Raw genomic sequence first — 27,025 nt, 5'->3', positions numbered from 1 at the left:
CCTCTCTCCCTTTTTGAAAAGTGGAGTGACGTTTGCACTTCTCCAGCTTTCTGGAACCATCTAGTGATTCTTGAAAAACAATTACTAATGCCTCCACGATCTCTTTGGCAATCTTTTTCAGAACCCTGGACTGTACACCATCTGGTCTAGGTGACTTATCTACCTTCAGACCTTTCAGTTTCCCAAGAACCTTCTCTCTAATAATGGTAACTTCACACACCTCATGACCCATGACACCTGGTACATCCACCATACTGCTAGGTGTATCTTTTTGTATTACATATTAATATTATTGGATTTCTTTCTTTTGTATTCCATCTTTACCTTTGAAATCTTCCTAATCTTCTAACTTCCACTAACTTTTGCTCTAGTATATGTCCTCTCTTTGGCTTTCATGCTGGCTTTGACTTTTCTTGTTAGCCACAGTTCTGTCATCTTTCCTTTAGAACACTACTTCTTCTTTAGGATGTCTATATTCTGTGCCTTCCATATTAGTTCCAGAAATTCCAACCTTAGCTGCAGTGCCGTCATCTTCGCCCATGTACTTTTTCAGTCAACTTCTCTCTCAAGCCGATCTAATTCCAATTATTCCACTGTAATACTGATACATCTGATTTTAGCTTCTCCTTCTCAAATTTCAGGATGAATTCGATAATATTATGATCACATCTCCCCCCCACCCCGCCGGGTTATTTTTCCTTAACTTGCTAATCAATTCCAGTTCAGTGCACAATACTCAATCCAGAATAGCTGATCCCCTAGTGGACTCAACCATAAGCTACTCTAAAAAGCTATTTTGTAGGCACGCTAGAAATTCCCCCTCATAGATTCCAGTACCAGTCTGGTTTTCCCAATCTAGCTGCATATTGAAATCCCGCATGGCTTTTGTAATATTGCCTTTGTGGCATGCATTTTCTGTCTCCCGTTGTACTTTGGTGCTCTCTACACAACTGCCATAATGGCCTTTTTACCTTGGCAGTCCTTTAGCTCTATCCACAATGATTTAACACCTTCCAATCCTGTATCACCTCTTTCTAATGATTGGATTTTATTTTTTACCAACAGAGCAACACCACCCCTTCTGCCTTCCTGCCTGTCCCTTTGATACAATCTGTATCCTTAGACATTAAGCTCTCAGCTATAATGTTCTTTCAGCTATGATTCAGTAATGTCTACAACACCACACCTGCCAATCTGCAATTGTGCTACAAGTTCATCTACCTTATTCCATATATTGTGCTCATTCAAATATAATGCCTTCAGTCCTGTATTCACCTCTTTTGATTTTGTCCACCTTTTGCATTGCGTCACATTCTGTTGACTGCAATTTTGTCCAATCAACAGCCTCTCCTCACATTGCCTCTGTTTGTAAACCAGCTACTACATCTTCAGCACTATCACCTGGCAACATCATCCGACAAAATGGACTATTTTGTGGCTTTGTATAACTACTTAATTTTTAAATGACAGAATGTGATACTGCTGCTGAGAAAAAGTACTGGAAATGTTATTTGTGTTATGTTCTATTCTTGTTGTCTGGTTTTAAATATATTATTTTACATATGCCAAAAAGGTATGCATCTATGTACAATAAAATTGACTGAAGTAATTCTCTGACATTGTTGATAATATTAGCCCTGAGCCATTGGAGAATGTGTTTTGCAGCACAAAGGTCACTGTACCTCAGTGCTTCTGATATGGCCTCCCCTACATTGGTGAGACCTATCATAGATTGGGGGACCGCTTCGTTGAACACCTCCGCTCCATCCACCAGAAGAGGAACTTCTTGGTGGTTAAACATTTTACTTCTGATTCCCATTCCCATTCCGATGTGCTGGTCCATGGCCTCCTCTTGTGCCAAGATGAGGCCACCTTGATGAGCTAGAGGAGCAACACCTTATCTTCCATCTGGGTAGCCTCCAATCTGATGGCATGAATATTGATTCCTTCTGGTAAAAGATTTTCCCCCAACCCCTTCTTCTATTCCACACTCTGACCTTTTACTTCTTCTCACCTGCCTATCAATTCCCCCTGTTTCTCCTCTTCCTTTCCTTTCTCCTATGGTCCACTCTCATCTCCTATCAGATTCTTTCTTGTCCAGCCCTTGACCATTCCCACATACTTGGCTTCACTTATCACCTTCCAGCTAGCCTCCTTCTCTTCCCCCCATCTTTTCATTCTGACATCTTCTTCCTTCCCTCTCAGTCCCTAAGAAGGGCCTTGGCCTGAAACATTGTCTGTTTATTCATTTTCATAGATGCTGCCTGATCTGCTGACTTCCTCCAGCATTTTATGTGTGTTGCTTTGTACTTTCAATTGTTTGGATCTCCATTCAATCAGGGACATCAGGGAATTTGAAATTATAAGGGATTGTGATTAAGGTGGCTTTTTTTTGCCACTCCTTTTCCATTAAGTCATGCTAGCTATCCAAAACAAAACTATTAAAAAGAAAAGACTGTAATTGATGAAGATCATTATGTATTTATTTTGTCCTTTTATTATTTGCAGGTGACTGGAACTCAAGATAAATGTAAGAATAATTTCTGTACGTACAACAAAATTAATAATATCAGGAGAGTATATAATATTTAAAATAATTTAACAACCTGCTATTAATGCTTGTAGATATATCAGTAATTATATTCATATTAATTATATTTAATAATTGTTTAATTGATTAAAACACCAGTATTAACGTATGCTTATGTGGATTAATAACTAAATAATCATCTGAACATCCACTTTCCTTTAACATCCCTTATGGTCCTGCTGTTCCTGTGGCATTATCATAAAATTCTTTCTGTTTTTCACATTAAGTATGAAATTACATGCTCCTTGATGAGCAGAGGGCATGCCTATTCCATGTCTCATATGACATTTTGTTCAATTATCTTTGTGAATTGTTCCAACATCAGAATGGCATCTACTGTGGTGAAGTACAGTTGACATTTTTATACTAAGGACTAAAGCCAAAAATTAAATAGAAATACCTAACAACAACTTATAAATCACTTTGTTGGCATTCCTGGAGGTACCTCAGACTATTAAATATTTTCGTTGTATTGTAGGGTTGCAGTTCTGCACACATGTTGAGTACTCTTAATATCGATAAAAGTTTCCCAAAATTAATTTTGTGGGAAATTTTCTACTGAGTTTATTATTATGGTAATGGTTTTAGTGTAACCATGCATTTACATGGCAAAGCACATAGACCAAAATAATGCCAAGGTGTGTTAAAGTTACCAATGATCTGGAACCTGCCTTGGTTATTCCACAGGAAATCTAACAATCAGAAAATACTGCAATTTGTAAAATTGTTCAAATTTTTTAAAATTTCAGACACTAGTTCTGAAAAATTTCTGGTATTGGTGAAAGCAAAACCACGCTGGTTATATGGAGCAAGAATGTATCCAGGAAACTTTCCTAAGTAGTGCATCAATGACCTACTAGAGAGGGAGCAACACTCAACCTCCTCTTGGGAAACAAAGCAAGACAGGTGTTTAATTGTCATTGAGGGAGCAACTTTGAGACCAATGACAAGATTCTATTAGTTTTAATGTAGGTATGGAAAAAAGTGGAGTTGGCCCAGATACTAAAGCCTTAAATTGAGGCAACACTAATTTTGATGGCTTTCATCAATATTTAGGAAAGGTTAAGATAAAGGAACTTGCAGCAAGTGGAGACTTTTTAAAAGAAAACATGAATTCAGGACCAACATATTTCTGCAGGAGTGAAGGACAAGATTGATAGAATTAGGGAACCCTTGTTAACAAAGGATTTTGATGGTATGGTGAGGAAAAAGAACAAAATAAGGGAGGAGTGGGAATGGGAATCCTTGGCAAAAAAGTTAAAGGAAAATCCTAAAAGATTCTGTATTAAGATCAAAAGAGTTACAAAGAAAAGAATAGGATAAGACGTGAGAGAATAGGACCAATCAAGTGTGACAGTGGAAAAGTGTATAGGGAACCGGAGGAGATAGTAGAGGTACCTAATGAACACTTTGCTTCAGTATTCACTATGGAAAAGGATCTTGGCAATTGTAGGGATGACTTACAGTGGACTGAAAAGCTTGAGCATACAGATATTAAGAAAGAGGATGTGCTGGAGCTTTTGGAAAGCATCAAGTTGGATAAGTCACCAGGACCGGAGGAGATGTACCCCAGGCTACTGTGGGAGGCGAAGGAGGAGATTGCTGAGCCTCTGGCGATGATCTTTGCATCATCAATGGGGATGGGAGAGGTTCCAGAGGATTGGAGTGTTGCAGATGTTGATCCCTTATTCAAGAAAGGGAGTAGAGATAGCCAAGGAAATTATAGACCAGTGAGTCTTACTTCAGTGTTTGGTAAATTGATGAAGAGATCCTGAGAGGCAGGATTTATGAACATTTTAGAGAGGCATAATATGATTAGGAATAGTCTGCGTGGCTTTGTCAAAGGCAGATCGTGCCTTATGAGCCTGATTGAATTTTTTGAGAATGTGACTAAACAGGTTGATGAAGATGTAGCATATATGGATTTCAGCAAGGTATTTGATAAGGTAACCCATGCAAGGTTTATTGAGAAAGTATGGAGGCATGGGACCCAAGGGGATCTTGCTTTGTGGATCCAGAATTGGCTTGCCCACAGAAGGCAAAGAGTGATTGTAGACGGGTCATATTCTGCATGGAGGTTGGTGACCAGTGGTGTGCCTCAGGGATCTGTTCTGGGACTCCTTCTCTTCGTGATTTTTTTGTGGATAGTGTGGAGGCCTATCAGAGGTTACAGCGGTACATCGATAGGATGCAAAACTGGGCTGAGAAGTGACAGATGGAGTTCAACCCAGATAAGTATGAGGTGGTTCATTTTGGTAGATCAAATATGATGGCAGAATATAGTATTAATGGTAAGACTCTTGGCAGTGTGGAGGATCAGAGGGATCTTGGGGCCCAAGTCCATAGGACACTTAAAGCTGCTGCACAGGTTGACTCTGTGGTTAAGAAGGCATACGGTGCATTGGCATTCATCTACCGTGGGATTGAGTTTAAGAGCTGAGAGGTTATACAGGACCCTGGTCAGACCCAACTTGGAGTACTGTGCTCAGTTCTGGACACCTCACTGGAGAAAGGATGTGGAAACTATAGAAAGGGTGCAGAGGAGATTTACAAGGATGTTGCCTGGATTGGGGAGAATGCCTAATGAGAATAGGTTGAGTGAACTTGGCCTTTTCTTCTTGGAGCGGCAGAGGATGAGAGGTGACCTGATTGAGGTGTACAAGATAATGAGAGGTATTGATTGAGTGGAAAGTCAGAGGCTTTTTCCCAGGGTTGAAATGGCTAACACAAGAGGGCACAGTTTTAAGGTGCTTGGAAGTAGGTACAGAGGAGATGTCTGAGGTTAGTTTTTTACGCAGAGAGTGGTGAGTGCGTGGAATGGGCTGCCAGCAATGGTGGTGGAGGCGGATACGATAGGGTCTTTTAAGAGACTCCTGGACAGATACATTGAGTTTAGAAAAATAGAGGGCTATGGGTAACCCTAGGTAATTTCTAAGGTAAGTACATGTTCGGCACAGCTTTGTGGGCCAAAGGACCTGTATTATGTTGTAGGTTTTCCATGTTTCTATGAGTTATACTTTTACTCTGAGGGAAAAGGAGAAAGTCAAAAGATAAAACTCATAGAATAGTACAGCACAGTACAGGCCCTTCGGCCCACAATGTTGTGCCGACCCTCAAACCCTGCCTCCCAAATAAGCCCCCACCTTAGATTCCTCCATATACCTGTCTAGTAGTCTCTTAAACTTCACTAGTGTATCTGCCTCCACCACTGACTCAGGCAGTGCATTCCACGCACCAACCACTCTCTGAGTAAAAAACCTTCCTCTAATATCCCCCTTGAACTTCCCACCCCTTACCTTAAAGCCATGTCCTCTTGTATTGAGCAGTGGTGCCCTGGGGAAGAGGCGCTGGTTATCCACTCTATCTATTCCTCTTATTATCTTGTACACCTCTATCATGTCTCCTCTCATCCTCCTTCTCTCCAAAGAGTAAAGCCCTAGCTCCCTTAATCTCTGATCATAATGCATACTTTCTAAACCAGGCTGCATCCTGGTAAATCTCATCTGTATCCTTTCCAATGCTTCCATATCCTTCCTATAGTGAGGTGACCAGAACTGGACACAATACTCCAAGTGCGGCCTAACCAGAGTTTTATAGAGCTGCATCATTACATCGCGACTCTTAAACTCTATCCCTCGACTTATGAAAGCTAACACCCCATAAGCTTTCTTAAGTACCCTATCCACCTGTGAGGCAAGACAGCAAGAGTTATGAAATTAAATTAAAAACAAAAAAAAATGGAAATGAAATTTAACATCTGACTTGCAGTTATGAAATTGCTGGAAGAATCCATAGTAAAATAGGCAACCAACAGAGGAAAACTTGATGGACACCTTTTAAATGAGGGTGCCTTTGATCCAATTTTTTGGGTCAAAGTTAAATGAACAATACACATACCATTAATATTGCTCATCAAAAAGGTTTTTATCTCACACAACAATTCATTTCTGTCAAGGTAAACCACAATTTTCCAAAGGATTTTATTTCTGTTCTATGGCATCATCTTTGAAGTATATGGCAGTTAGGTGCATAAAAATTAGATCGGCTTCATTCAACAATTGAGAGGAGTCTGCTGAATTACAGTGGTCCTTTTCCTTAATTTCTTTTGGTGGGTAGTATTTGTTGTACTGAAATATAAAGCTGAAGGAAAAAAAATGCTCCCCCAAATGCAGTGTAGTGTAAGTTCAGCTCGTTTCAGCTTGTCAATATAAATTCAGCCAAGATATTTTGAACAAAAAATTATTTGCTAATATTAAATTAACCACTAGACATTCCAGAACATACAATAAACCCTGAAATAAATTTCCTCATAAATCTTTCTTAAATTTGAAAGAAGATTTGACCAGCCCATTTGTTTTGCCCTCATATGTGGGAAATATTATGTTGGATTTTATTGTTATGTTTAATTGAAATTGCCATTTCTGGGAAACATATTTCAAATAGCCAACATCAACCACTGTTCTTCACCACATTGCCACATAACTTTTAAAAATGTCCTTGTTATTTACTGCATGCATATGGTTGTATGCCTCATGCTGTCCTGTTTAGTTTTGCATGGAAATAACTTGGCTTAAACTTTCTGTGTGTTTGTGTGAGTGTTGCAAAATTTTAATTTTGCTCTATCCACCATATTTTGCTTTCTGACTTTCATCAACTGGTTACATTTTTTGATTTCTTTCAGTAGATTATATTTTGGTTTATCCTGTTTTATTGATTTTGTTTATTTGCAAAAGTGTTTATTTTTTGTTTAGTTGTCAGAACAACTAGGATGTTCCAAGGAAAGGATCTTACTTAATTTAAGTAGCTTTTTCTTTACACTATGTGCATTAGGTTTGAGATTCTTCTTGTTGAAATGCCGGTTTGCAGCTGGTTCAATTAATGTGCTGTTTAATATGGTTTTTTTAGTTCTAGTTCCTAAAAAAAAAGCTCTTGTTTAAAATTAATTTTTTTTAAATGGAGGGCAACAAATGTTGTTCTGACAGTTTGCTAGTACTGGCTTTCTTTAAGAGGAAATCAGCTTTCTGTGGTTTCTGACCTTTTTTTCTTTAGACATGAATCTGTTACATTTAAACAATCTTGAGATGCCTATCTCTGTGCGAATCCACTGCTCCTATTTATTTCAGTTTATTAATTTGGTGGTATCTTGGTTAATTCAATTTGCTGTTGCTTTGGTACGTGGTGTGGATGTGTTCTGGTGAAAATAAAGCAAGTTATTTCCTGCCTGTTATTTCCCAATTTTGAGTTGGCTTTGCTTCGTAATTGTACCCACCTGCAGACCCTCTGAAGACCCATTCATCATTCAAAAATCCATTTCTTATTTTGACCCATCCCTTCAGCATCTGTAATGTGTCACCACAATTACATTTTCCAATTTCTGTTTCTTGAATCCCATTTGTAAAAATTGAAACATTTAAAGATGAAGAGGAGGAGACTGTAACTACTGAGATTTCTTCAGCCATAAAAACACACCTTGTCCATGATGTCCCTGTGCTGGCAAGCCCAGACTTGCTTTCAGATGTATCTGAAATGAAACAAGATTTAATCAAGGTGACTAAAATTTTAAAAACAGACTCAACAGCAGGAAGTAAAGGAAGCCCCATTGAGGTAAAAGAATTAGCAAAGGTTGCGGAAGATGAACCAGGTGAGCCATTTGAAATTGTAGAAAAAGTGAAAGAAGACTTGGAAAAAGTGAGTGAGATTTTAAGAAGTGGAACATATATAGGTGAAGAATCTATACAAGAAACCTTTGGTACTATAAGAAGTGAAAAACTAGAAGAAAACTGGGTTATTATCAGCGATGAAGAAATAGAAGAAGTTAAACGAGAAGTACCAGCAGAGGTCTATGAAGCTCCGTTTGTGGAGCACCGGATTGATAGAGGACCTGTTGAGAAAGTTGTGAAAGACATGAGTGGAATGTTGGGCTATTTAGAAACTGACTTGGATACGTATTTAAACCAGGTAGCAACAAAACCTTTAGCCACCTGCCAAATGGATATTGTCCAAGAAAGATTTGATGCAACATATATTACCAAAGATTCTAAAAGAGAAACAGAGCAGACGATTTCCAAACCTTCAAGCTGTATGGATCTTGAAGAACATAAAGTGTCACAGAATGCAAAAGACCAAAGTAAATTTGATATGGGAAAGGTAAAACCAGTATTTCAGAGATTCAAGGCAGAAAGCACTACAGTGTGTTTTAAGGATCCTGCATTTCAGGTCCCAACTACAGAAACTGAGAACGAGGCTAGAGACGTGCAACAGAATACTTGTGCTGAATCTGGTTCCACCAAGGAAGAAGTAACATTGGTGCCTCCAAGTGCTGCAGAATCTACCTCACCTGTGGTAGAAGAGACTCCCATTGGTTCTATAAAAGAGAAGGTCAAAGCTCTTCAGAAGCGTGTGGAAGCTGAAAAAGGACAAAGGGAACAAGCAAAGTCTGTGGTAAGGGAAGAAATTTTCATTAAACGAGTTACTTCCAAAGAGACTCCTGCTTCTGCTTCTGCTTCTGCTGTTACAGAAAGGCTTGAAGAAACCATGTCAGTGCGTGAACTGATGAAAGCATTTCAGTTAGGACAAGATCCATCTAAGAAGATGACTCGACTTTTTCAACATTCATCTGATGTTTCAGAAGCAGAAAAACGATCTTTGGAAGAATTTAAAAAAATAGATGCATGTATAGAAAAAGAACATCAACAAAATTTACCTCCCCTTAGAGCTGGCAAAGAAAAAGCAGATAACGTAGAGCTTTCAAGGCAAGTTCAGTCACAAGTGCTTTCACAGGATGCATTACACAGAGATTACAATGGAATAGCACCAATTAGTGCAATTTCACAAGGCACAAAGGAAATTGTTAGAGAAAGGAAAAGGATACCATCATGCAAAGATAAGAAGGTACTCACAATTGACAAATATGATGCTACTTCTGAAACATTAGAAAACTCTGAATCAGTTTTTACTGAAGACCATGAAAAACAAAGTGAAACTCATAGCAGTAGAATAACAGTGACTAGTGATTTACAGATCAGTCCAGACAGGAAGACATCCACTGATTTCACCGATGTTATTAAAGAGGAGTTAGAAGATAATGACAAATATCAGCAATTTAGGAAAAAATCAGATACACCAGATGCCGAACTTTACCTTGAACAGGTAGTTACAAGCCCAGTTCACCAAGATCTGAATATTAGTTTTCCACCAGATTATGTGAAAGATGAATTTACACCAGATATAACTTTACAAAATGGTGCCCTTGATGACAGTTCTGAAAGCCTAAAACATGAAGGCATTGCTGACTCTCCAAGTTTTAGCTTAGGTGATGGTACTCCTCAAATTAGTTCAGAGGAGAGTTACAAACATGAAGGTCTTGCAGAGACACCTGAGACAAGCCCTGAAAGTTTCTCCCTTTCACCAAAGAAAAGTGATCAGGAACCATCAGAAAGGCAAGATGCTGGAAATGCTGTCAGAATAGATAGTGGGGACCAAAGCTTTGAGAAAAATACAGCTTCTGCACAATATGAAAATATAGTCTCAACTGATGCAATTACTGAAGTAAAGGTAACAAAAGAATCTTTAGATGCCACCAATACGGAGATAACTGTAGATTCTGGTTGTGTAGATTATGATGAATTGCAATTGGCAGAAGTAACTGAAGCCACATCTCTCTTAGATGATGTGGATGAGCAGACCACAAGTGAATCTGTCTCTGCCCTTAAAGCTGCAGATGATACGAGTGAAAAGGATGCTTTTATCCAGGAAGAACCAGAATCTTTGTCTCTTTATGATGTTCATGATGTTTCTCTGGACAGTAGATCCAAAGGCAAGGATGGTGACGTTTCTGTTTCGGTGTCAGATAGAGAAGTAGTACAATTATTAGCTCCAGATATTTCAGTTAAAGAAAAGGACCAAAACAGTGCTTTGCCAGTTGTAACCTCAGTTTCACCAGAGGGCACAGCAAGAAATCAACTGTTAGATTTATGTCTAACTGGAGTTTCACTTGATGCTGATACTCTTAGTCCTACGGCAGATGAATCTATGATCAGCCATAAAGATTCTCTAGAAGGTAGTCCCACACAGGATGATATTGATACAACTTCGCACAAATCCCCAGATTCACTCGAGCCAAGCCCTATCAAAGAATCACCATGTCCAGATTCTCTTGAAAGTAGCCCTGTGGAGCAGAAGTTAAGTACAGCAATTTCTGTGGCACAGAGAAGTGAAAAAATAGCTTCCATTGAGAAAAAAAATGAAAGAATGGATATTCCTTTGGAATCCACATCTGCCAGGAGTAGAGTTTTCAGAGACATGCAGGGAGAAGGACCCGTAAGTAGAGAAGCAAGGAAACTTTTGTCACCTGATGGAAGTGCAGAGGAAGATAGTTTGGACCAAATCTCTCAAATGGAAAGTTCAGGAAAGAGCCCTCTTTCACCTGAAACTCCAAGCTCTGAGGAGATCAGTTATGAAGTCACACCTAAAACCCCTGACACACATATATTATCAGTTGCTGAGAAGCCAATTGTGATTCCTGAAATCCAAGAGGAAATTGATGATGATTCCCCAGACAGTGAATCAAAGAAAAGATTTACACCAGAAGAGGAGATGTTTAAAATGGCAGCCAAAATTAAAACATTTGATGAACTAGAAGAGGATGCTAGATTAAAACGTGAAGGTAAAAAGGAACAGAGGCTTTCTGATATGTCTCCACCCTCTGTAATAACCAATGTAGAAGAAACCGAAGTTATATTCATATCTCATGCTGAACGTAGAAAGAGCTCCTCCTCTTCGGAAAGTGAGCCAGATTTGACTCAGCTAAGCAAAGAGGTTAGAAGTGGACTGCTTCTGGAGCCAGTCATTCGAGTTGAACCTGCATCTCCACTCTACCCAGGTTCTAGCCCTGAAGATGCAGAATTTCTTCCTATAATGGGCAAAAAATATACCTTTAAGATAATAGATCATGAAAAAGAATCAAGTGAACAAATAGCTGAAGGTGATAATGGAATAGACTTAACAAATAACAACAGAAGCATGAACAAAGATTGTGCAGTGCCTGATGTTAATGCAACTGTTAAAATTCATCATTCTTCCACAGCCTCTGGAAAGTCCATTGAAGAGCCTGTTTCTTCAGAGGCATCACATTTCATGCCTGAAATACAAGAATATGATACTCTAACTGAGGAAGATGTTCAACGCCTTGACCAGGCGGCAGAAAAACGAGATGAGCTGTGGGTGGACAGCAGATCTGAAGAATATAAAGCAAAACCATATGACCAAAAGCAACAGGGCCAGGAGGCAACTGTAGAAATAAAAGCATCAGCTGTAATTGATGGTTCAGAGTATAAAGCAGCTCCAACTGATGAATCCACATTGCAGGACATGTTCTCAGGCCAAGAAGCTGAAGGACAACTAAGCAAAATAATAATAACTAAAACAGAGGCTGATCTTGACTCTTGGAATACAATAAGAGAAGATGATGAGATATTTGCAGCTCGCCTTAAAGAGGAAGAGCAGAAAATATTTGGCCTAATGGTCGACAAACTATCTCGTGGTACAACTCCTGATACCACACCAGCAAGAACACCAACTGAGGATGGTACACCAACCAATGAACAAAACCCATTTCTTTTCCAAGAGGGAAAATTATTTGAAATGACCAGAAGTGGTGCTATTGATATGAGCAAAAGGAACTATGGAGATGACGGCTTCCATTTTTTCCAAATTGGAGAAAATCAGAATACTGAGACTTTAATAGAAGCATCAAAAATGGAGGGAACTGAGGAAGAGGTGACATCTCTTGAAACTGAGTCCACACCTGACGGATTACCTATCCAATCTCAGACTGAGATACAATATGGTTCATTATCAGATTCACCACCTACTATCAACTCAAGTTTTCAATCTACAGCAGAGTTAAATTGCACTGATGAACAATTAGCCACAAAAAATGAACAAAAATCAAGAATTCCAATCAAAATGGGCATTTCTGCATCCACCAAAACGTCAAAGAAAGACCCTGCTATGCCTGAAGTGGCCGAAGTAAAACCTTTCCAATTAGATGATGAGGTGAATTTAGCTACTCCTGAGTCATCAACAAATAATGTCCAGTTAGACTTTTCTACAGTGACCCAGACCATTTCCTCACAGCAGGCTATAAAGAGTGGTGAAGATTCATCAGACTCATCACCTGAAGAACAGCGTTCAGTTATTGAAATTCCTACTGCAGCTATTCAACAAACTCAAACAGAGGCAAAATCAAAGCTTCCTGTCAGGCATACTGCAATTGTAACTGCAATACCCCGTGCACCAGCTACAACCGAGGATAAGACATCTTCATCTTCTCGTTCGTCCCCTGCAAGTACACAGGAAGGATCTACAGATGATTTAGTGAAATCAAAATCTAGAATTCCTATTAAGGCTGTTGCACACAGAATAGATCACTATTCTTCATCAGTGCTACCAGATGCAAAGAAGACTTCAGAGACTATTCGAACCCATGAGGTTAAATCTAGGTTGCCAGTAAGACAGGAACCACGGAGCAAGTCTGAGTCGGATGCCATTAATTCTGTTGAGATAAAAAGTAAACTTCTGAGTAAGGGACGGAGCTACGATACTGAACCTGATGCAAAAGAACTGCTATCCCATTTTCCCACAGGATCAGAAACATCAGAAAATTCTAAATCAAAATCATTCCAATCAAGGCTTCCAGTGAAAACCAAAGCTAGCCATAGTTCACAAGCTGCTACTAGTTTTACTAAAGGCAGTAAGGATACATTCTTTGAACTTTATAAACATTCAATTGAATTTTTTGAAGAGATAAGTGATGAGGCTTCAAAATTGGTGGATCGCCTGACAGAGGAAGAGCGAGAACAAGAAGTGCTGTCAGATGATGATAGCAGTGCTGTAGATAGTTCTATTATAGAAATTGAGCAGCTCAGTGAAATACAGCAATCTCTTCCCGAAGACCAGTTTGATGTGAGGCCAATCTGGGATGAATCTGTTGAAACCCAAATTGAAAGAATTCCTGAAGAAAATGGCCATGATCATTTTGAAGGTACCATCCATTTAGCGGGTTCATTTTGCTATAGCATTGCAGAATTTGTAGTTAGCTTTGCAGTTCATTCAGTTAAAGTTTTTGTGGTCGTTCATGTGGTCCTGTGAGTGTCTGTGTTGTGGCTTTATGATTTCCATAATTGTGATGTGCTATTAGACTGATCTCAAGATTGGCGAGCTGGAAAGGCAAAGACGGGCAATCTAAATTAGAATCGGAGAAGGATAATGGCAATACACTAAAAGGAACTAGCATTGGCAACTAGAAACCTTTGACTACTTGGAATTTGATTTTCCCACTTTATATTACAAGCATTACGAAACTCAGTAAAAACTCTAAAGATCTTGTTGCTAGTAATTTGTTTTATAAATTATAAATTTGGACTTCAAGAGATTTGTGAAAGGATAACAAATATTTTCTTTCTATATGTATTGATTAGACTTTTTAACTTGTGTTAAATATCACACAACTGTAAGGTTAGCATTATGTATGCAAAATACATTTTAAATCTCTAATTACAAGATAAATACAATGATGTAACATGCATAATGTAAAACAACATTATGTAACATTCATCTGGGTTCATAAAGTTTGCTTGTTTAGCCTGGGAAAATTGAATTTCAAAAAGAGATACCACTGCAAATCCAGCTTCTTTTGAATTAGCATCAATTGCACTTGCATTACCAGTTTGGAGTGAGAAAGATAAGTCAGCTCCATTTAGTATTCAACCATTTGTATTGCCTAAAATATTTAGGTAATTTGCTGTATAACAAGCATAAAAATGTTGCAATTTATTAAAATTCAACAATATAAAATGCAGAGGGGAGATTAGAGGAGAACTTGCCCCCATAAGTAGACAAATCATCATGCTTTGATCTACGGGTTTAAAAGTTTTCAGTTACTTTTCATTGAAATTCAATAACTTTCAGAAACAACAATTTTGCTAAACAAACCTGGTAATACTGACAACTGTGACATCCAAGTATAAAGAGAGCTGTATCATTTAAGATAATATTTGGAGTACACTGACTAGTACTCTGCAATGTGCATGTCTATGAGCAGACTTCATTATTTTAGTCCTGAAAATTGGTGCTGTAATCCACATCTGGGAAGTGAGTTGTTATGAGAATCTTGCCTTCCATCTGCTATACTGTAACACCATTGGAAGAACACCTGAAATCCAGAACAATGCCACAATTATCAGTTGCTAGGTTGTTTCAGGATTTGCTTAGGTCATATATTCCCTTGCAGATGTTCAACCCATGTTGATTTGAGCCCTCTTGAATTTATTTTTGAATACACATGAATATGAAGTATAATATAATTTTTATAGCTTAATTGCAGCTAATAGATTAGGTAGAATTAAACTGGCAGATATTTTTTCATTCACACATACAGCGATACCTGACACTTGAATTAGTGCAAAATATTCACAGCACATATGTCCAGACTCTGACATGGTTGATTTGAGACACAGAAGAAAGCTGATTAACAGCGAACAAACTGAGTTTGGGATTTGGTCACTTCAGCAACAGTTCGAGCACCACGGCAACGTAGTGGTTAGCATGGTACTTTTAAAGCTGGAGCATTAGATTGGAAGATCAATTCCGAGGTCAGCCGTAAGGAGCCTGTACGTCCTCTCCCTGAAATTTGTGTGTTTTCTCCGGGTGTTCTGGTTTCCTCCAACCTGTTAGTAAGTTCATTGATCATTGTAAATTGCCCCATGATTAGGTTAGGGTTAAATTGGGGGTTATCGGGGGTTACTGGGCAGCTTGGCTCAAGGAGCCAGTAGAGCCTATTCTATAAGACCATAAGACAAAGGAGCAGAAGTTGACTATTCGGCCCATCGAGTCTGCTCCGCCATTTTATCATGAGCTGATCCATTCTCCCATTTAGTCCCACTCCCCCGCCTTCTCACCATAACCTTTGATGCCCTATACCTATCAATCTCTGCCTTAAATACACCCAATGACTTGGCCTCCACTGCCGCCTGTGGCAACAAATTCCATAGATTTACCACCCTCTGGCTAAAATAATTTCTTCGCCTATCTGTTCTGAATGGGCGCTCTTCAATCCTTAAGTCATGCCCTCTCGTACTAGACTCCCCCATCATGGGAAACAACTTTGACACATCACTCTGTCCATGCCGTTCAACATTCGAAACGTTTCTACGAGGTCCCCCCTCATTCTTCTAAACTTCTATTCTATTCTGTATCTCTTAAAAAATACCATCTGCTTGTAAAGGGTAAAGGAGACGCAAAGTATCTCACACAAAATGCTGGAGGAACTCAGCAGGCCAGGCAGCATCGATGGAAACAGTCAATGTTTCGGCCAAGACCCTTCAACAGAACTGGAGAAAAATTGATGAGGAGTCAGAATTAGAAGGTAGGGGAAGAAAGGAGGAAACACAAGGTGACAGGTGAAGCTGGGGAGGAATGAAGTAAAGAGTTGAAAAGTCAGTTGGTGAAAGAGATACAGAGCTGGAGAAGGGGGAATCTGACAGGAGAGGTCAGAAGGCTATGGAAGGAAAAAAAAGGGGCAGAGCACCAGTGGAAGGTGATGGGCAGGTAAGGAGACAAGGTGAGAGAGGGAAATGGGAATGGTGAAGGTGGCGGGGGGGGGGAGCATTGCCAGAAGTTCAAGATATCGATGTTCATGCCATCAGATTAGAGACTACCCAGATGGAATATATGGTGTTGCTTCTTCAACCTGAGTGTGACCTCATCACGACAGTAGAGGAAGCTATGGATTAACATTTTGGAATAGGAACAGGAAGTGGAATTAAAGTGGGTGGCCACTGGGAGATCCCGCTTATTCTGGCAGATGGAGAGTAGGTACTCGGTGAAGCAGTCTCCCAATCTACACACAATCTGCGTTGGTCTCACCGAAATGCAGGAGGCTACACCAGGAGCACCAAACACAGTAAATGACCCCAACGGACTCACAGGTGAAGTGTCACCTCAGGTGGAAGGGCTGTTTGGGGCCTTCAGTTGTAGTGAGGGAGGAGGTGTAGGGGCAGTCGTAACATTTGTTCCACTTGAAAGTATAAGTGCCAGGAGGGAGATCAGTGGGGAGACGAATGAAAAAGAGAGCAATCCCTGCTGAAACCAGAAAATGTTGGGGAAGGAAAGATGTGCTTGGTGGTGGGATCCCGTTGGAGATGACCTTTTTCTCCATCTGCCATCTCCAACGGGATCCGACCACCAAGCTTATATTTTCCTTCACCTGCTCCCTCTCCACTTTCTGCTGTATTTTGCCTTTTCTCAATTGATCTTTTCAGGAATTTACTTTTCTCGATTTATCTTTTTTCCCTTTTTAAGTATTTTTTATTATGCCTTCTTTAAAGTTTTCTCAATTTTGCCATTCAGTCTTTAAGTAGACATAACACCATATGACATAGGAGCAGAATGAGGCTATTCAACCCATTCAAATCTGCTCCACTGTTCCATCATGGATGATTTATTATCACTCTCAACCTCCTGCCTGCTCCCTATAACATTTAATGCTCTTACTAATCAAGAAACTATCAACCTCCACTTTAAATATACTCCGTGATGCACACTCAGACTATTGCAGTTTTTCATTCCCTTTTCAATACTATGTTGAATCAGTCTAGTATTCCCAGTTGATGTTATCCAGGTTATAAGAGTCATAGAGCACTACATCACCTCTAGTCCAGGCCAAACTAATAATATGTCAAGACACATCAACCTGCGTCTACACCATAGAGTTTCATACATCTGCCATCCATGTGCCTATCCATAATTTCTCAAAAGTGTTGAAACCAAAACTGAAACCACCATTTCAGCTGTCAGCTCATTCCACACCTTCAACACCCTCTGAGTGAAGAAGATTCCCCTCATGTTCCCCTTAAATGTTTCACCTTTCTCACTTAACCTATGACCTTTAGTTACTGTCTTACCCAACCTTAGTGGAAAAAGCTTGCTTGCACTTATCCTAACTATATATTTTTGTATACCTGTATCAAATCTCTCATTTCCCTACACTCTGTTCAACTTTTCCCTATAACATAGGTCCTCAAGTCCTGGCAACATTGTAGATTTTCCCTGCACTCTTTCAATCTTATTTACATCTTTCCTATAGGTAAGTGACCAGAACTGCACGCAATACTCCAAATTAGGCCTCACCAATATCTTATACAACTTCAACATAACCTCCCATTTCCTGAATTCAATACTTATATTTATAAAGGCCAATGTGCCAAAGCTGTCTTTACAACCCTGTCTACCTATGACAACACTTTCTTTTTTATTTTTATTTAATTTTTTTTTTGTAGTTCATTTTTAATTGCATTTCATCATCAAACATTTCCATAAGATGTATTTCAGATACTGTACATATATATCATATCATCATATTTGTCACAAATCTCCACATAATATTTTCTGAGGTATGTACTTATAGAAAGGAGAGGAAAGAAAGAACAGACAAAGGAAGAAAACTATGTACAGAGTAGGGAGTGATCTTTTTTACAACATATTCATTGACTTGTGAGAATAAAATCAGGCCTATGAGGTGTTATGTAGTGAAACCATTTTTTCCAGCTTGAATAAAATTGTTCCAACTTATGATTAACAGATGCTGTTATCTTCTCCATTTTGTAAATGTCCATTGTAATTTCCATCCATACATTTAGAGTATGACACCATTTTCAATGAATTATGAAATAGTACTCTCAGATCCCTCTGTTTTACTGCACCCCTCAAACTCTTGCCACTCACTGTGTAAGATCTACACTGGTTTGTCCACGCAAAGTGTAAACCTCACAATTGTCTGCATTAAATTCTATCTGCCATAATCTTGGTGTCATCCACAAATTTGCTAATCCAGTTAACCACATTATTATCGTTGATATGGATGACAAACAGCAATAGGCCCAGCACTGATCCCTGTGGCACACCACAAGTCACAGGCCTCCAGTCAAGGGGGCAACCATCTATACTTGACTTCTCCCCCAAAACTAATATCTAATCGAATTAACTACCTCATCCTGAATGCCAAGCAACTGAACCTTCTTGACTAACCTTCCTTGCAGGACCTTATCAAATGCCTTGCTCTAGTCCACATACACAATATCATTGCCTTCATCAACTTTCCTTGTAACTTTCTCAAAAACACAGTAAGATTGATTAAGCATGTCCTGCCACACGCAAAGCCATGTTGACTATCCCTCATCAGTCCCTGCCTGTCCAAATACTCATATATCCAGTCCCTTAGAATATCTTCCAATAACTTTCCCACAACTGATGTCAGACTCACCTGCCTATAATTTCCTGGCTTCTTCTTAAAGCCTTTCTTAAAAATCAGTATAGCAATAGCTATCCCCCAACATTCTGTCACCTCATCTGTTGCTAAGGACATTTTAAATATCCCTGCTAGGGCCCTGCAATTTCTGAACTAGCCTCTCACAAGGTCCAAGGGAACACCTTTCCAGGTCCTGGGAATTTATCCATCCTAATTTGCCTCAAGACACTAATCCCTCCTCGGTAATCTATATATGGTTTATGACCTCACTGCAGCTTTGCCTCACTTCTATTGATTCTGTCTCCTTCTCCTGAGTAAATGCAAATGCAAAACCATCATCTAAGAGCTCACTGTTCTCGTTCAACTCCAGGCTCAGATGCCTCTACTTACCAATGAGTTGGCAGAGATTTGGCATGGTATCTAGAACTTTGACATGCTTCCATGGATGTGTGTCTGCCTGTATCACAGCCGGATATGGAAATACCAATGCCCTTGAACAGAAAATCCTGCAAAAAGTAGTCAATGCAGCACAGTCAATCGAGGGTAAAGCCCTTCCCCTCTCCCCCTCTTCCATTGAGCACATCTACATGAAACACTGTTGCAGCAAAGCAGCATCCATCATCACAGACTCCGACCACCCAGCATATTCTCTCTTTTCACTGCTGACATCAGGAAGAAGGTACAGGAGGCTCACCACCAGGTTCAGGAATAGTTACATCCCTCAACCATCAGGCTTTTGAGCCAAAGGTGATAACCAAAGATACAGGAACAGAAATAGGCCATTCAGCCCATCACGTCTGCTCCGCCATTCAATCATGGCTGATCTAATTCTTTCAGTCATCTCAACTCCCCTGCCTTCTCCCCATACCCTTTGATGCCCTAGATAATCAAGAACATATCTATCTCTGCCTTAAATGCACCCAGAGACATGGCCTCCACAGCCGCTCATGGCAATAAATTCCACAAATTTACCACCGTCTGACTAAAATAATTTCTCTGCATCTCTGTTCTAAATGGATGTCCTTCAATCCTGAAGTCGTGCCCTCTTGTCCTAGACTCCCCCACCATGGGAAATAACTCTACCATATCTGATCTCTTCAGGCCTTTTAACATTCGGAATGTTTCTATGACATCCCCCCTCATTCTCCTGAACTCCAAGAGCTGCCAGACGTTCCTCATAGGGTAACCCTTTCATTCCTGGAATCTTCTCTGAACCCTCTCCAATGTCAGTATATCCTTTCTAAAATAGGGAGCCCAAAACTGCACACAGTATTCCAAGTGTGGGCTGACAAGTGCCTTATAGAGCCTCAAAATCACATCCCAGCTCTTATATTCTATACCTCTAGAAATGAATACCAACATTGCATTCGCCTTCTTCACCACTGACTCAACCTGGAGGTTAACCTTTAGGGTATCCTGCACAAGGACTCCCAAGTCCCTTTGCACCTTTGCGGTTTGAATTCTCTCTCCATCTAAATAATAGTCTGCCCGTTTATTTCTTCCAATTCTTTGCCCATTCTCCTAATCTATCTAAGTCTCTCTGCAGGCTCTCTATTTCCTCAACACGACCCGTTCCTCTACCTATCTTTGTGTCATCGGCAAATTTAGCCGCAAATCCATTAATCTCATAGTCCAAATCATTGACATACATATAAAAAGCAGCAGTTCCAACACCGACCCCTGTGGAACTCCACTGGTAACTGGCAGCCAGACAGATTAGGACCCGGTTACTCTCACTCTCTGCTTTCTGCCGATCAACCAATGCTCCACCTATGCTAGTAACTTCCCTGTAATTCCATGGGCTTTTATATTGCTAAGCAGTCTCCTGTGCGGCACCTTGTCAAAGGCCTTCTGAATATCCAAGTACATCACATCCACTGCATCTCCTTTGTCTACCCTGCTTGTAATTTCCTCAATTAATTACAGTAAGTTAGTCAGGCAAGATTTTCCTTTCACGAACCCATACTGGCTTGTCATGTGCCTTCAGGTACTCTGTAATCTCATCCCTAATTATCGATTCCAACAACTTTCCAACCACTGATGTCAGGCTAACTGGTCTATAGTTTCCTTTCTGCTGCCTCCCACCCTTCTTAAATAGTGGAGTAACATTTGCAATTTTCCAGTCATCCAATACAATGCCAGAATCTATCAATTCTTGAAAGATCATTGTTAATGCCTCCGCAATCTCTCCAGCTACTTCCTTCAGAACTCGAGGGTGGATTCCATCAGGTCCAGGAGATTTATTCACCCTCGGACCATTAAGCTTCCTGAGCACCTTCTCAGCTGTAATTTTCACCGCACAAGCTTCATTTCCCCGACACTCTTGAATGTCCAGTACACTGCAGCTGTCTTCCACTGTGAAATCTGATGCAAAATACGCATTCAGTTCCTCTGCCATCTCAACATCTCTCATTACAATATCTCCAGTGTCATTTTCTATTGGTTCTATATCTACCCTCAACTCTCTTTTACCCTTTATATACTTAAAAAAGCTTTTAGTATCTTTTTTGATATCAGTTGCCAGCTTCCTTTCATAATCTATTTTTTCCTTCCTAATGACTTTCTTAGTTTCCTTCTGCAAGTTTTTAAAAGTTTCTCAATCCTCTGTTTTGCCACTAGCTTTGGCTTCATTGTATGCCCTCTCTTTCGCTTGTACTTCAGCTCTGACCTCACTCAACTTCACTTGCTCCATCTTTGAAATGTTCCCACAACCAATGGACTCACTTTCAAGGGTTTTTCATCTCATGTTTTCAAAATTTATTACTTATTTAGTTATTACTATTAATTTCTTTTTTTTGTATTTGCAGAGTTTGTTGTCTTTTGCACAATTGGTTGAAAGCCTAAGTTGGTGCGGTCTTTCATTGATTCTGTTATGGTTATTATTCTATAGATTTACTGAGTATGCCCACAAGAAAATTAATCTCAGGGTGTATATGATGACAAATGTATATTGTGATAATACATTTGAAACTTTGAACCAACAGTCACCTTCAAGAGGACCAATTTTATCCCTTGCAAACCTTTTGCTCTTAATATATAAATTAAAGGCCATGGGATTCTCCTTCATCTTGTCTACTTGAGCAACCTCCTGCCTTCTTTTATCCCTCCTGATTTCTTGCCTGAATGTTTATTTCAAATATCTCTTGTCCTGTGGAATTTGATGTGCATTCTACTGACAACAGCAATAGACTCTGAGAGTGGTCACTAGTATTAAAGCACAGATTTTTCTAGAAAGTGGAAAGATCTTTCCAAAAGGACAAAACTAGGAGATGGTATTTATTCAGAGAATTCTCCTATACAGATTAGAAGAAATATAAACTTCTATCTAAAAGATTATTTTCAAAGTTAGGCTTTTGCTCAGCCGTTTGGCCAAGATTGAGTTTAGTTATCTTTCACTCTGAACTGGCTTGTCATTGTCTTTCAGTTTTCCAATTTTTTTCAAGACTTGCACCTTCCTAATAATTTGATGGAATTATCATCCTTGGTGTGGATAATTTGTTTTGCCAATCATAATCAGTACTTGTGCAATCTAAGCCTGTCTATAATGAATATTTTTGTTTATTCTAAGCTTTGGATACTCAGGAGGATTCTGAAAGAGCAGAGCAACGACTCTATCTTATTGCTGACCACCTTGGATTTAGCTGGACAGGTAAAATTCCTAATGCAGTTACTCTGTGCTTTAATTTGTGAGCATTACTTTTCTTTAAAAGATTGGATGGATAGTTGAAGTGAGAATAAATATGAACTTTTGTCTTTTTCTTTCTTCAGATTTTGATTTACATCTCATTATATAGCTAACATGGCAGGTGGTTGATCTGATATTGTCCTCTGCCTTAACTTTGCCAGGAGGGATGTAGCAGCTTATGATAAGGTGGTAAAACTATCTCCTGTTTGTGAGATGATTTAATTCCTTGCAAACGTACATTGCTCATTAAAATGGTTACATCATGCTGCTGTTTTATTGCTGAGCGGCAGCACATGCCCATGACTATTGAGGGTGCACAAAACTGCATTTGGTATTTTTAAATGTGTATTTATGGTGTTCTTCAATTAGATACAATATAATAACACTGATCATCCCTATTTCTCGATGTTACCAGTGACTTGAGTAATCCTAAACACTAGTGATGGGACTGGGTGGAAAGAACAGAGTTCAGAGTTACTTACCAGATCAAATTTGTCTGTGTGGTTTGTAGCTATCAACAGAATCATGTAATTTTATTCAAGCCAATTCACTCCAATTGGTCTTTCAAGAATTGTAACACTTCTCAGAAATTATCAGTCCAATTCAATCTCAATAAATACCTATTTGGTCCTGGTGCACTTTCTTCATGTTCATCCATTTTGCTGCTTAAATAGTTATTGAGGATAATTTCATAGGAATGGGGACATGCTTAGTAGAAATAATGGCAATCACATGGCCGAATTAGTGGAAATGTTAAATTGACATTTTCTTGATCAATCATTTCTGTTGCATAACATTTGATTTACCATGTTCTTCCCAATGATTCCCCTTTAGAATACAGATCATTGACAAACTTGAAGGGGCAAGATCAAAGTGGATAATTTCTAAACAATACTTCACAGTGATAGACTTAGCAGGGTTTGTTGCATACTTTGTCCTAGTCCACAGCCCTGGCAGGTCCAACTCCTTTGATATCTTCCAATAAGCCACAAGTACCTTAGTGCGCTACTTGTTAATTTTGAAGAAAAACGCACATTGGATTCCGAGCTTCTGTAGGGATTCTCTGAATATTTCATTGTAAATCATGAGAGGCATTAATCGTGTGGATAATCAGAGAAGGTCTAAGTTATTGGAGAGGTTGAGCAAGTTGAGATTTATTTCATTGGAACACAGGAGAATAGCAGATGATATTGTAGATTTGTGTGAAATTTGCAGGGGCATGGATTTAATGCATACAGTCTTTTCCCAGTGTTGTGAATCAAGAACTAGGGCTATGGAAGACATGAGGTGTATTGTCCTTCATTAGTCAAGGACTGAGTTCAAGAGCCGCGAAGTAATGTTGCAGTTCAATAAAACACTGGTTAGAGTACACTTCTGGTCACCTCATAGCAGGAATGATGTGGAATCTTTAGAGAGGGTGTAGAGGAGATTTACCAGGATGCTGCCTAGATTAGAGAGCATGTCTTATGGGGATAGGTTGACTGAGCTACGACTTTTCTCCTTGGAGCAAAGGAAGATGAGAAGTGGCTTGTTAGAAGTGTGCAAGATGATAAGATGCATATATCACATGGATAGGCAGGGATGTTTAATATGGAGGGCATAATTTCAAGATGATTGGAAAAAAGTATCGGGGGGATGTCAGAGGTAAGTTTTTTCCAAAGAGAGCGGTGAGAGTGCTGTCAAAGTTCGAAGTCAACTTATTATCAAAGTACATATATAATCACCATATACAATCATCAGATTCATTTTCTTGTGGGAGATCACAGTAAATACAAGAAAAATAAAATCGATGAAAGACCACACCAACAGGGTGGACAGCAACCAAAGTGGGTAAAAATAGCTACAAACTGTGCAATTGCAAAAGAAAGAGGAAAAAAAGAGAAATAATAATAATAAATAAATAAACAATAAAGGTCAAGATTTGAGATGAAGAATCATTGAAAGTGATTCCAGTTCAGTAATGGAATGTGTGAAGTTGGGTGAAGTTATCCCCTCCAGTTCAAGAGCTTGATGGTTGAGGAATGGTTAAGGATAGTGATAGAGACAGATAGAACATAAAATCATAAGACGGAGGAGTAGAATTAGGCCATTCAGCCTATCAAGTCTGCTCTGCAATTTCATTATGTCTAATCTCAGATCCCACGCAAGCCCATAAACCTGCCTTCTAGGCATATCCTTTGATGCCCTGACAAATCAGGAAACTGTCAACTTCTGCTATAAATATACCCACGGACTGTGGCAGAGCATTCCACAGATTTACTACTCTCTGGCTAAAAAAAATTCCTCCTTATCTCTTTTCGAAAAGGTTTCCCCTCAATTTTGAGGCTGTGCCCTCTAGTTCTGAATATTCCCACCATCGGAAACATCCTCTCCGCATCCACCTTGTCTAGAACATAGAAGAGTACAGCACAGGAGCAGGCCATTCAGCCCACAGTGGTGTGCTGAACCAGCTAAAAATCAAATCAAAAACACCCAAACACCATCCCTCCTACCCTACACCATGTCCATATCCCTCCATCTTGCTTACATCCATCTACCTATCCAAGCATCTCTTAAAAGCCTCGAATGTATTTGCCTCTACCACCATATCAGCCAGCGCAATACAGGCATCCATGACTCTGAGTTAAAAAAAATTTAACCCTCACACCCCCCTTGAGCCTAACCCCACTCATCTTCAATGCATGCCCTCTGATATTTGACATTTCAACCTTGGGAAACAGATACTCTCTCTATGCCTCTGTTAATCTTGTAAACCTCCATCAGCTCTCACCTCAGTCTCCAATGCTCCAGAGAATACAGCTCAGCCTTTCGTGACAGCACATGCCCTCTAAACCAGGCAGCATCCTAGTCAACCAATTCTGCACCCTCTCCAAAGACTCAACATCCTTCCCGTAGAGGGGTGACCAGAACAGTACACATTGCTGTAGATGTGGCCTAACCAGAGACTTACAAATTTGCAACATAACCTCCTGACTTTTGAACTCAATGCCTCAACTAATAAAAGCAAGCATTCCATTAGCCTTCTTGACCACCTTACTGCCTGTGTAGCCACTCTCAAGGAGCAATGAACCTGGATCCCAAGATCTCTCTGCTCAGCAACACTGTTAAGGACCTTGCCCTTAACACTGTACTGTCTCCTTGCATTTGCCCTACCGAGGTGCAACACGTCATTTATCTGGGTCAAACTCTATCTGCCATTTCTCAATCCATATTTGCAGCTGCTCTATATTGCACTGTATTCTTTGCCAGTCTTCTACACTATCCACAACTCCACCAATCTCGGTATTATCCACAAATTTACTAACCCACCCATCTACATTTTCATTCAGGTCATTTACATAAATCACAGATAGCAGAGCTCCCAGCACAGATCCCCCCAGAACTCCACTCATCGCAGACCTCCAGCTCGCACGAGACCCTTCAAACACTACCCTCTGTCTTCTACATGCAAGCCAATTCTGAATCCAAACAGGCAATTTGACACTAATCTCATGCATCTTAACCTTCTGGATAAGCTTCCCATGAGGGACTTCATCAAATGCCTTACTGAAATCCAGGTAGACAACATCTACTGCCCTGCCCTCATCAATCTCTCACCTTGTCAAGAAACTCAAATCAAGTTGGGAAGGCATGACCTGCCACACACAAAGGCATGCTGGTTGTTCCTAATTAGGCTATGAGTTTCCAAAAGCTCATGTATTCTATCCCTAAGAATTTTCCCCAGCAATTTTCCTATAACTGATGTGAGACTTGCCGGTCTATAGTTCCCAGAATTTTCCCTTGTTCCCTTCTTAAATAGAGATACAACATTACTCACTCACCAGTCCCCCAGGACTTCACCTATAGCTAGAGAAGACACAAGATACTGATCAATGGCCTAGTAATCTCATCTCTTGCCTCCTTCAATAACCTGGGTTAAATCCCATCATGCCCTGACAGGGCTGATAGCAAAGCAGCAATAGCTGGAATTTCTGGAAGCAATTCGGAAGGCACGGGATGTAGACATCCCAAAGAGGAGGAAGTGTTCTGAAGGCAAGATGATGCAACCATGTCTAACAAAAGTAGTAAAAGCCAACATCAAAGCCAAAGAAAGGGCATATAATAGAGCAAAAATTGGTGGGAAAGTAGAGGATTGCGAAGGATTTAAAAACCAACAGAAGGCAATTTTAAAAAGTCATTAAGAAGGTAAAGATGAAATATGAAAATAAGCTAGCCAATAATATTTAAAAGAATACCAAAAGTTTCTTCAGATGCATAAAGTGTAAAAGAGAGGCAAGAGTGGATATCAGACCAGTGGAAAATGATGCCAGAGAGATAGTAATGGGATACAAGGAAATGGTGGTCAAACTGAATAAGAATTTTGCATCAGTCTTCACTATGGAAGATTGTAGCAGAATAGTGGAAGTTCCAGGTGTCAAGAATCATGAAGTCTGTGAAGTTATCA

General features: G+C 39.7%; 1 protein-coding gene across 5 annotated transcripts in view; it reads left to right on the top strand.

Annotated features, from left to right (window-relative positions):
- LOC134344194 (ankyrin-2-like) overlaps positions 1-27,025 on the top strand; it is a 978,678-nt gene that overhangs the window by 862,840 nt on the left and 88,813 nt on the right. For all 5 annotated transcript variants that reach the window (XM_063043600.1, XM_063043603.1, XM_063043602.1 and 2 more), the window contains 3 exons: positions 2,509-2,530; positions 8,007-13,634; positions 22,465-22,545. In XM_063043600.1, the coding sequence (XP_062899670.1) occupies positions 2,509-2,530; positions 8,007-13,634; positions 22,465-22,545 (5,731 nt within the window). The remainder of the gene's footprint in view (positions 1-2,508; positions 2,531-8,006; positions 13,635-22,464; positions 22,546-27,025) is intronic.

This window comes from Mobula hypostoma, chromosome 3, assembly GCF_963921235.1.
Source record: "Mobula hypostoma chromosome 3, sMobHyp1.1, whole genome shotgun sequence".
NCBI lineage: Eukaryota > Metazoa > Chordata > Chondrichthyes > Myliobatiformes > Myliobatidae > Mobula > Mobula hypostoma.
Note: the sequence above shows the minus strand (reverse complement) of the source record. Positions and strands in the feature narration are given on the sequence as shown.